This window comes from Temnothorax longispinosus, chromosome 1, assembly GCF_030848805.1.
Source record: "Temnothorax longispinosus isolate EJ_2023e chromosome 1, Tlon_JGU_v1, whole genome shotgun sequence".
NCBI lineage: Eukaryota > Metazoa > Arthropoda > Insecta > Hymenoptera > Formicidae > Temnothorax > Temnothorax longispinosus.
The window spans coordinates 22,656,073-22,668,926 of NC_092358.1; the positions used below are offsets into that span (position 1 = coordinate 22,656,073).

The 12,854-nt window shown below is 34.7% G+C and overlaps 1 protein-coding gene across 1 annotated transcript; it reads right to left on the minus strand.

Moving 5' to 3' along the window:
- Position 1: 1 nt before the first annotated feature.
- LOC139814240 (kinesin light chain-like) lies at positions 2-2,651 on the minus strand (the record flags this gene model as incomplete). The annotated part of the gene is made up of 4 exons (XM_071780394.1): positions 2,509-2,651; positions 1,722-2,088; positions 492-657; positions 2-192 (listed from the first exon to the last, which is right to left on the minus strand). Coding segments are annotated over exons 1-4 (729 nt in total), but the record flags the coding sequence as incomplete, so codon positions are not given.
- Between the last annotated feature and the right edge of the window lie 10,203 nt (positions 2,652-12,854).

Consider the following 12,854-nt stretch of genomic DNA (forward strand, 5'->3'; position numbering starts at 1 on the left):
CGTCCGGATGATCATGACCAGAAGTTTTCTCCAGATCTTCCAAAGCTTGTTTACACAGGGGAACGGCCACTTCGTAGCGACCTTGACTCGCATACTGGATCACCAAGTTGTGCAGGGTACGCAGACGTGCCGGTATCTCATAGCCGGCATTCACTTGCTGAGCGAACTGCGACGGTGGAGTTGGAGATATAGCTGAAAAACACAATAAAAATCTTTATTAAAGAAATAGCCACGTAATACTTATGAAGTTCTAAATTATTTTGCACTTAATCCGTTTAAATTAGTTTAAAAGTCATAATTATAAAAAATTTTAATTAAACCACAATTGTTCTTATTATAATATTCGCTGAATAACTTTCTATTTATTATTAAATAATATTATTTGCTCTTTTATATATTGTTAATTTTTTAACAAATAATTATCTTTATAAAATTTTCAGTATTAGAAATTTTGCTATTGCGATAATTCAAAGATAGAAAGGTAGAAATACATTTGCTATTGCGATCGTCCGCATCATCATCAGGAAAGAGATCCACCACAGGATCGTCTTTCGGTCGATCCTTAGCATTTTCATCTTCTGTTGATGGATCCGGATCGTATTGTCGCATACTGGCCATAAAGTCTAAATGTCTCTTCTCTTCCTCCAATTGAGCAACCTGCGAAATACACAATTGAAAATGTGATAAATTTGCTGACTATAGAATAACAAGCAATTTGTTGTAATAAAGAAAATTATTAATAAAATGGGGCCTCTTCGCAATTGCTAACATTTTCACAATTACTGCTGAAAATTTGATCTGTGAACAAAGATCTGTCGAAAATTTTAAGTCTTTACTTAAACTAGAATGAGTGATCTATTGTTCTGGCTGTCGCCGAGAGAGAGAAAGAGAAAGACTTTTGAGCGTATTTTTTTCTCTTTCTAGTACTACCAGAATGGCCAATCGCATCTAAGTGACGTGCTTTTTATACGATTGACCAATACGTCTGCTTTACGGCAAATTCGACCGAACATGATTACAGCACAATGCATTCAATGCAGGACGAAAAACTCCACCACTCGTTAATTTCGCAAAACGTTAGCGTGAGCGAGAGCCACACGTTTCGCTCGACCGAATGGCCAAAGTCACAGTTGTTGCAGCGTTTGAATTCGGAATACTTTGGTCACACTCCGAATCAATAGTGAGGCTGACGAGAGCGGAACGGTCTGATTTGAAGATATCGAATCGTCCGGTCACTTCACTCCCTTTAGCTTCGCAATCACAATCACGCAAATAATTTCGCCTCATTGAACTACTTTCTCGCGCAAGAGTTCTCAAGGAAGAGACAAAGGCTGCCCCGCTTTCGATTGTTAACCAATCGCCCGAAAAATCCAATCGGGGGAAGGGAGAAGGGTTTGCACGATACACCAATTGGTGCAAGATATAAATATGCTAAAATACGCAAGATTGTATAGATAATAACGATAAGAAGAAAATTAATAAATTCGGTTTTAACTGCTTATAAGAAACAAAAGGGGGAAAAAACAAAATAAAAATAAAATAAAACAAAATATTCAGTCAAACTTTAACACTACTAATTTATTTATGAAAAATAAAATTGAAGTACAATCGACATGTACTTATAAAAAATTCTTGACATCTCGGTTTAAATTATTTTTGTACCTATATGTACTACATAAAATCATTACATTACGATTAAACAGGTGATATTAAGTACTTACGGCTTGCTCACTCGCTTGCAACTTTTGTTGTGTGTTGGCCAGCTCGTCCCTGAGCCAGGCGTTCTCCTGGCACAACCTCTTCACCTGCGTTCTCAGTTTCTGCTTTTCTGCCTCCACCATCTGCAGATGACTCGCCAGCGCCTGCATCACCTGCGCCTCGCCTAGGCCCAGGTCGATCATCTCAATGATTTTAGATAGTAGACTAGCCTTGTCCCGAGCGGCTGGCGCGTCCTGAGACTGCAGGCCCTGTAGCAGACCCCCATGTTCGACTCGGAGAGCTTCCAGACCCTGAGCAACCGTTCGTGCTCCAGCCACGATCTCCTCCTGCGTCATCGCCGTCATTCTGCCTATGTTCTCAATTTTTTTACTGTAAACAGAAACAAAGGAGAACAAATTATATTTGCAGAACAAAAATATTTCTTCCTACTTTTCCTTCAAAGTGTATAAACGTTCTGTTGAAAAATATAAATAAATTCTTATATTTATAAAATAAATAGCAGTTAATTTCTAAAATAGAACGCCGATAAAATATTTCACCTCACGCGTATCTGTGGATACTTTATAATAAAACATCAAAAACTCATATACCATTGTTATATATTTTTGTAACATGGCCGACGAGCGCCAAGGCGCTTCCGGCGCAGAGAAGGAAGTCGAAGGCCGAAGGTGCGGGGTCTCAGAGATCCCGAAGGCAAAGAGAACCATTATAACTTGAGCACGCGATCGACACTCGATCGGGGAGAGTCGCGAGCGAAACGAAAGACGAGGACGAAGAGAGAGGACTTACCCCATGTCTTCGGAGCCGCGTTGAAGCTGTCTACGTGCTGGTCTAACGCGCGGTATACCATCGGCTCAATATTTCGACGCCGGCGCATCGTGGTACCGCGGCGCTCTCGCGATTCCGACAGAATCGGATACATATTGTACAGAGCGATTTACGAAAATATATCTCAATATATTATCCTCCCTTATTAACTATCATTAAAAAAGCTTTTATTTTTCTGGATTTTATTTTAAAATTTATTTAATTGTAAAGTAAATCAACAAAGAATATTATAGAATAAAATAAAAAAATTGAGGAAAATAAGTGTTACAATCAGTTGAACAATTCAAAAAAGCTAGATGTATGAATTGTATTATAACATACTTTGTTTACTTACAACTTACAATATCAATGCAATAACATTTCGACTTTTTCTCTTTTTCAACTTACAAATAGAATAATTTTTGTCGAAGCTTCTAACTAATGAGCAGTATAGTATTGTGCCAATATATCATCATTATAAAACTTGGAAAAAAAAACATTTAAAATTTTATAAAAATAATACCGGAAAGAGAGAGAAAAGAATTAAATGTGTAAAAACAATTAAATGTTAAATAAAGAATTAAATGTATACAATTAAATACATTCAAATCTCCTCGAAAATTGAATGCCGAGATTCATATCTCGCCCTGTAGTATCAAGATTTGAAATATTTCAATGTATTGATTATAATATTAAAGGTTCAATCTAAAAATTCACTACCTCAATTGTTAGGATTTGATGTTGGAATTTTCTATTCAAGATCTCTTTTTAATTAAAAAAATTGAATTCTTATGTTACATATAGCATGCATCTTTTTGTGAATCGGCCTGTAGAGGTGTAACGCGACTAAAAATTCGATGGTGAAGAGGGAACGATCGCGTCGCCGCCACGTAATCGATACCGGCCGAGAGAGACCGCTTTCCTCTAAAGATCAATTGTAAAATATTCCACTACAATCGATATTACACATGTACGATGTACTGTACATCATTCAAACAATGATTTCGAATTTGGTACCGATCTATCACTGTAAGACTACATAACTAACTAGTATTATTTTCCAATTATGCAATACCTCTATAGCTTCAATCGACATTCTGTCCTGATTTATTGGCCTATCCCGTTTCGAGAACTGTCTCAATGCATCCATTATAGAATAATAGTTGAGAAGCATCTTGATCGAACACCTAGACTGACCGGCAGGAATGCTTGGACATTTCGATACCTATATGTATTATGTCCAGGCATTCCTGCCGGTAAAGTGTGCCGGTACATCTATTCGAATGATGATAGCCGTATCTTAGGTGTCCTAAACGTTCGATCGAGGTTGAATTTTCAGGCACTCGTAAACCTTGACCTCCTCCAACAACCTGAGGTCAGTACTGTGGACAGACCTGACGATCTCACGACAAGAACATTTGTCCGATGCCGGGACTTCCGTTATTCAACCAGTTACGACCAGCGACGACCTTAACCGCTCGAAGTAGCGATAATAAAAGACAGAAACCAATCTACGTGATCCGCCTTGTATGAATTTGTACCTCTGGATTATTTGGTCAACCGATGTATAAACCATTATGCAACTTGAAATATATATGAAAGGAGGAGTTATCGTGATTCGAAACCTTAGAACGACTCTGAAAAACATTCTATGATAAATTTTGCAGGATAAAATAATAGGGAATCGAAAGTCGGAAGCCACGAAGAGCGAATAAAATTATTTATCTGTACACACGATCGTTTTTTTTATATCTGCTATACATTATGTGTTCTGTGAACTGCTTTCCGCTATCTACATGCTCATAATATATTCATAGAACGTTTACCCTCTTTTTTATTACTATAAATAAAAAATAAATAAAGAAAAATTACACATGGTTTAAATCAATGTACGACTATTTCTAATTTTAACAATTAATTGGCTAAGTAATAAGTAATTGTCTAATAAGGACTGATAAAAGAATGCAAAAATGGATATTTCTAATTTCTTTTTTATTTAAAGAATTATATCTTTTATCGCAAATCTGCGATAAAATTTCAACCGGGGAAAATTAACAAACTTAAAAAAATAAGCAATCTACAAATAAAAATTTACAAATGTATAGAAATATGCAGATATCTCAGAGGTTATCGGAAATTATAGAATAAAGATAAAAAGATCACTAGGAAAAAAAGAAATAACGTGATAGGATAGAGAACTAAGTTTATAGAGAATGTAGACAAACATAGAAAGAAGTGTGTGTTGAGAATGAGTATGAAAGGTTGAAAGATGTTAGATAAAATTCTAAGGCAAGTCCAATTTTAAGCATCAGATTAGATTCAGTATATACAGAAATATATAGTGTATATGTATAAAAATAATTGTATACAACTCTTTCTAATATATTTTAGTTCAGACGATTATATCAAAGATTTCAGAATAGAATTGTAAATTCTATTTATAATTGTATACATCGTGTATATATTTTGATGTATGTACAAAACAAAACTCGCTCGAGATTAATCTAATGTGTAATTGATGCCTATTACACTAATAAAATACTCATTAAACTTCTTTTGTTCTATTAATGCAGTACCATAGAGAAAAAAATTTCTTTTTCCACAACTATTTTTATTAACCTAATATATTCTTAGGCTAATCTGTAATAATAATCTATCTTACTACTCTTCAAATAAATTTATCGTTCGGATCATCGAAATGGCGATCTTTATTTCATACGAGGGAAGAAGTGAGATATCAAAGCTACGGCAACATTGCGTGTTTATGTTAACACGCAATAGACCGTGAGAAACTCGATAATGGAGTATAGTAACACTCATTACGAGTAAAATAAGTTTTTTTTTACTTTCCAGAAGTATTATCACATAAAAATAATCAATAATAAAAATGATAAAAGAAAGCTTTACTGATAAAAAATTAAAGTTAGATCTATTTCTTTTTTGTATAAAATTTCAATCTGTTATCTTTTGTCTTTTCTCTTCTTTTTTGCACAAAATTCAATTTTTCAAATAATTTGAAACACTTTTGTATATATTTAGTAATAGATTGTAATAATTAATATTAATAAGTATTAATATAAATCTTCAACAAGAGAGATAGGATTAAATGAACTACAGTTAATACGAGTCGATTTTTTCATCAATACCAATTAGTCAATTTAATATACGATAGTCTAGATGTCTAGAAGATCACGGTAGAATCTATATATATATAGATTCATTAATATTGCTAAGAACACAATTTGAACAATCGATATTTCTCGAAGAAATGTAATTTAATAAATCCGACACAAGATTTTAATCAAAACCTTCACAAAAACTTCACTTACCTATATATTTGTAACAGAATTAACTCGTCACAAAACAACATTGATTAACTATCATTAACATAACTTTCTAATCTTCAAAAAAAAGCTAGAGGCTCAGATAAACCATAATCAGCATCAATTAACATATTTCTGGAGGACCAAATTATTTTATCAAAAATACAACTACATACAATAAATTAAAACTCGAGATATAGCGCCAAAGCAAAATACATCATCAGTAAAAAAAATCTATATAATATTGATCGACGTGTTAATCTTTAAAAGGTTTAAAGATTAGATAAACGGTATAATAGGTGCGTGGTGTGTGCGTATGCACTGATATTAACAAGAATCTTTTTAGAACATCAAAACATCAGTTTTCAAAGATGTTCCCGGAAATTTCATATCACCACCGCGCTCCATACATATCGCAGATGAGCACGATAACGTCGCGGCGCCATGAGAACCGCCGATCGATGCTCGGCACCGAGGACAGTTGGAGCAATTTCTAAGTCTGCTGCTACGTAGCAATCGGATATGAATGATCCTTATCATTGAACTTAACAAAGTTGAGCCTAATCTTGAGGAGCATCGATAGCTTTCGTTGCTCTCGTTGAACCTGATGCCTGATGCTATTTCCCGCTGAAGCTATTCTCCAGAGTCATGATCACTATAGCCATTTTGCCAATCCCATATTAGCGTTATCAATAAGTTTGTTTGTTTCCGCTAGACCTCGAAAGAACGTAGAAAATAGGGATAAAGCGTAAGTAATGCCGTTAAAACGAACAAACGTATAAATTACGACATGGATTAATGAATCGTTTACACCGGGTGTGGGCAAGATCCAATAAAGAAATTATTGTGGGCTTGTAAGAGTAATATTCTCTCTCTTCAAGATACACTTCATCATTTCACAGCACAACCGCAATACTGCGAATATGAGCCACTTTGTCACTCTATGTATATGAGATAATCACGGAGAAATTATGGGAAAATTGTTCACGAAAATTGGTGTAAAAATAAGAGAGAGAAGGGCAGAATTATGGATTTTTTATAGGTCTACTCACATTCTATAAGCATTGAGCGTTTTTGACATATCCGTCCTACCCATCGGTAACGGTGGACTCTGCCGGTTCTACCACTTTACACCATATATGTATCTATGTACACAGTGATTCTTCCTTCTTCCGTTGGACGTATTTCCACGATACAAAAAAGTCATCTAGTTATCGTCGGTACAAAAATATAGATTGTATACAAATACGCGCGAATATGTACATAAGTATGCGTGTGTATATGGGGGAGGGGGAGGGTATATGTACACCGTGTGTACAGTTTCGATCGCTACGGTGACCGTACCGCGCGGGATCGCGTTTAGCCTCTCACTGAAGACCTCCACCCCCGTGGCGAGAGCCCATCCCTACCCCGAGAAGGGTGCAGAGCGTCAGCGGGGATGGAAAATGTATAACGCTTGCGCCATAACGTTCTTCCGTATAGGGTATACCCGGCTTACATAAAGGGGAGTGCACAAATCGCATCCCCTGTAAGGCTGCAGCTGCAGGGATGCTAGAGGTGCAGGCGTTACATTCGTGTACTTACAAGATGTTATATCTCAAAGTCGAAAATAAAATATTTTTCGTCACACATAATAGTACAACATCCTTATTCTTGAATCTATTATTATAATAGCATATTATCATTAACATCCGATTATATAATTATATTAAAATAGAGATAATAATTAACTATTTTCCTGAAAGATTTATGTCACATTACTTATTAATAATAATATTAACTATTAATATGATAAATTTCACAAACAATTAATAATAAAGATTTAAATATAAATGTGACTTGTGATAATTACAATTTTTAACACTTGTAAAATTTCTTGGCGAAATTCTTCGCGCGAAAGCAAAGCGGGCGAGTTTAGGTATATTAAGCTATCTAAGTCAAATTATCAGAACACAAAAAATTTTATATGGAATTAATTTGCTAATTATTTGCTATTTTTTGCTTTTAAAAGTAATTTTTTTGCTCCAGCTATTAAAAAGTTACGAAGGGCTGGATAGCTTAAGATTAAGCTCTTTTTTGCAATGGCGTGGCAGCTTAATCTTAAACTATTCAGCCTTTTGTCACTTTTTAATAGTGTGAGCAAAAAAATTACTTTTAAAAACAAAAAATAGCAAAAAAGTAGCAAATAATTTTGATATTATTAATTTTTTGCTTTGACTTATGTACATGCTGTATTTTACAATAGCGTGGCAGCTTAATCTTAAGCTATCTAGCCTTTTGTCACTTTTTAATAGTGTGAGCAAAAATTACTTTTAAAAGCAAAAAATAGCAAATAATTAGCAAATTAATTTCATATAAAATTTTTTGTGTTCTGATAATTTGGCTTAGCTTAATATACCTGGCGAGTTTCAGGATCTGCGGACGGCAAGAAAGTTCCACGCAGTCTGTTTCTGCAATCCCAGAGACTGCTACAGAGTACAGCTGTGACTGGCATTCGATGACTCACAACAGCATGACGACAGACTACTGATTGTGAGCCAGTAATACACTATTACCGAGTAAAGCAGTGTATCCGCGTGTATAACAGTGTTGTTGCAGAAATATTGTTTTTCTCTCCTTCACGGATTTCATACCAGATATTTATGCAGTTTAAAAGTCACCCGGCGTGGGAAAACATATAACTGCATGATAATAATTTATAAATTTTAAACCGTCCGATTTTTCAAAAATAAAAAATCTATTATTTTCTTAATGCTCCACTTATTTGTATGACTTTCCGTTTAATTTTAATATAGATATTGTTAAATCAGAATTGTTATACTTTTATGACGATTGATACAGACATGCGTAATAATAATGTAATAAGTAATTAAATAAAAAATAAAATACAAAAGTAATTAAATATAGCAATAAAATACAGAAATAATTAAGTACATTAATACAGAATAAATATAATAGATTAGATGTTAGGATGTTTTCGATCATCAAAACTCTAGTAGGTACGTCGCAATGAATAATACATATTAAGAAAATAATTTTTCAATTGATATACAAAAAACATTTCTTGGAAAATAGAGAAATCCAATTTCGAGCCTCGGCTCTGAAATAATACTTTTCGCAATAAATTCTTTTACAATAGAGCTATATAAAATGTTTGTTATCATCAGTAATATTAAATTACTTATTGTATAATTATTAACGATAACGTATATACGAATTTAATAATATAAGATTGTATTTGACCTTTAGTAGGTTATAAAACTGAATAATAAGCAGATGATTTGAAAGCAAATATCTACAACTCACTCATCTCATAAACATTACGATTTGTCCGATAACCGAAAGTATCAAATTATTCTGTACACGTATATACCTATCATTATTTAATATATACCCATCATTATTTATAATTTCTATATATTACTATAATTTACATTGTCTATACGGATATCTTCAATTGCAAATTATATAATAATATATAATTCATATAAGTAAAATAAACAATTTTATATAATGTTCTTTAATTCCTTAATAATTATGTAATTCATAGTTTAGAATAATGTGAACTATTCGAATGAAGTTACTTTAAGTACAGCATGCTCTAAATATCGAGTAATGTATGAAATATATGCTACTAGTTGAAAATTGAAGTATATAGTAAATAACGGCAGACCAACTATAATGATGAGGAGAAAGGAAAAGTCTTATTATCCGAGTTTCACTCAGAACCGACGAGAAAGGATTTTAGAATTATGGTGGAATAATTTCACCATGATCGTGCAAAGCTTTCCTAAATATCTTTCAATTTCATTTTTCAATTTATAAAATTAATATTCAGAAACTTTTAACATATTATTGCCTTACTAATAATTTGTAAATCTAATATCGATTAATTTTAATCGTTTTTCATAGAATTATTAATAATTGTAATAGTGAATAAGAAAAATAGATATATAGAAATAATATGTATATAAGAACAGAAATAGATCATCGCTATTATCACTATTACATCAAACTAACATTATAAAGGAAAGCCGCAAATATATATGTACAATTGAATTCGTTAATCTTTACATTCGGATTTCTTAAAGCTCTTTTAGCGTATTTTTTATAAAAATTATAAAAAAGTAGAGTAGATTTAAAGGGTAAACATTCATATTTCTTTATACATTATCTCGTACATTATACACATATTTTTTATTTTATATCTACTTTTCCTATTCACAAGAATTAGACGTGCCCACATACAGTCGTTTATCCTCATTATTTATTTACTCTTATATACATATGTCTCATTAATCTTTCAAAGAGACAAATGTTCAGCGATTAACTATCAATTTCTTAATTTAGTATATTCCGTCACAGATGCCATTTAACTTGTACAGATTGCTTAAAGTGTGCTCGGAAACAATGTTGTTCGCCAGCGTCATGGTCGCTAAACCCTCTGTTATGCTTCCACGACTACTGCTGTCGGCGGAAATGGATTAAGCCGATTAACTTGCCGGGTTATACCTGCGGACTGCCAAGATAGACGTGGTACTCTTTCATATTCGAATAATGCCAATCGGAATTAATTAGAGAAACTGTTGAAATATTCATCGAAAGGCACAATTTTCTGGAATTGAAATCCTCGAACTATAGTATACGAAAATAAACCTTGTCGGTAGCAAAACACACAGGCTCATCTTCCTATATATCTTGACATATTTTGAAAAAATTCTCTTCTCGGACAATTGGTGCGCAATTCCTTCTCTCAAATCTAGACACGCAGAAATGTACTCTTATTAATAATAATCAGCGTAAAGCTCATTTTTTTCCTATTAACACACAAATTGCGCCTGATAATATCCGTTTATTTATCTATCAACTGGACAGGTACAATCCTACGTTATATAATAATAACATGACCCTTTTAACGCTATTTCAATAACGATTCGTCGGCACAATCGAATCGCGTCTTCCGTAACCCGTCCGCGTCTAGCACCGGCTGATTAAACACTTCTGCGTGATACAATCCATACTCACTCTCGCGAATGGTCCGTAGAAGGTTGCCACCGCTTGCTTCAATGTAGCATCCCACCGGATCGGGGATGCTGCCGGGTTGCCCCGAAGATATCCCTGGGGACGTTCCGAAAGTGTCCTTTGAGAAGTCCCGCGAAAGTTTCTCCGCCGAAGGAGAGACCCCAAGTCTGTCTTTCTCTATCTCCGTTTCTCTCGCGAGTCAACTCGACACACGCCGGAGGTGCGCGTGAGAACACGTTGTACCTTCGGGACAAATCCTCCACGGCGAAATCGATATCGTGAGCGTCGCGATTTCGAGAGACGCGAGAGACGCACACGTTGGTTCTCACACGACGAAAATCCTGCGACGGTTGACGAGCATCGGGACCACGTTCCCCGAGACCGTTCTCGCGGCGGCGGCGGCGGCGGCGGCGGTGACAGACAAAGATGGCGAGGCTCGGGCACGGACCACGGTGCACAACATCACATGTCCAACGAAAACCGTATATTTGGAGCGAGAAACGGCACGTTCCGTCGGCCGCCGAGACGCGTGCGGGAACGCGCGGCGCGAGAAAACGGACGGAAGGTCGCCGTTACGGAGCGCGATGAGGCGCGGGTGCGGAATTTTATCGCGCGAGACAAACCACACGGCTGATCGTAAAATCGCGACTGTAGCGACTCGAGGCGAGCTGCGCTCGCGGCTCGCGGACGCACGGGCCGATTCTCATGGAGCGATTACTCGCATTTACTTGTCTCCTCACTTGTTTTTTAGCCTTGTAGCATCTAGCGTCCGCTCTCTTTGCGTTTACAATTATGATTATGATATTGCTAAGCCTATTCTTTTTTAGTCAAACTTCTTGCACGGTTCATCTTTCTTTCCTCTATTTTCTTTTCACGTTGGAGAGAAAGAAGAGAAAAGATGAACCGTGCAAGAAGCTCAACTAAAAAGAACAGGCCTATATATTATCTTAATTTAAAATGAGACAGATGTATATGTACATACATGTACACTTGGACGTTGGAGATAAAAGAAAATATGATGGGAAGATACAAAAAATTATTTACAAACTACTTAACAAGTCAATTTACAAAAGGCCGCGTTCGGATATTCGTTGCCAGTAATGAAAATCTATAGTTTACAATGTTTACATGGCGCACATTATAGATTTTCAGTATTAGCAGTGAATAGAATGCAGCCAATTAAAATACGAAAAGTTATTTACAAAAGACAAATTATAGGTATACATTATTTGATCATGCGCTATTTTCAATTATTTTGTTCTTATAACATTCCAATTGAAGCAACTGAAATTGTTTACCTCGGATATTATTATTAGCAATTATATATGAGATCAATTATGAGCATGTATAAAAATGGGGAATAAGGAAAAATTAATTTTTGTCGCATAAGAATTTATCGGATTTTCTTGACGATGACGAAAGTACATGAAAAAAGATATATTTTTTAAATTTAATTCAGAAATTTTGTTTAAAACTATTTTTAAGGTTGCGCGTTGCTTCATCATATTTTTTGCGAGCAAATGCTTATTAACAGGTTCTTTTCTCATTAGTCCACCTCAGTCCACCTCGATGAGATAAGCGTTTGTAAACAATAGTTATATGACGTCACAATGAGTCATTAATAATGAGCGCTCCTCGGAGCGCTAGCAGAACCGAAATGATCGATACAAGTACAGATACTTGTCGAATTAATTTTTTCCGGATGTTAAAACCACCGTTACGAATCAATTAACGTACTATTTCTTTATTTATATTTTAAATGCTGTTTATTATCTTTAACGCTTAACTTTACTTTAACTTATTATTAATTACTTAAGACTAATTAATTAGTCTTTAGACTTCATTAATGCAGTAGAGCACAACCAATCGATATAATTTATTATAAAATTGTATAAAATACATGATATTTCACGTACATAAGGGGGACGAGTATTAATAAGATTTTTAATCTTGAAATCGCATCCAACATCTAGTATTATACAG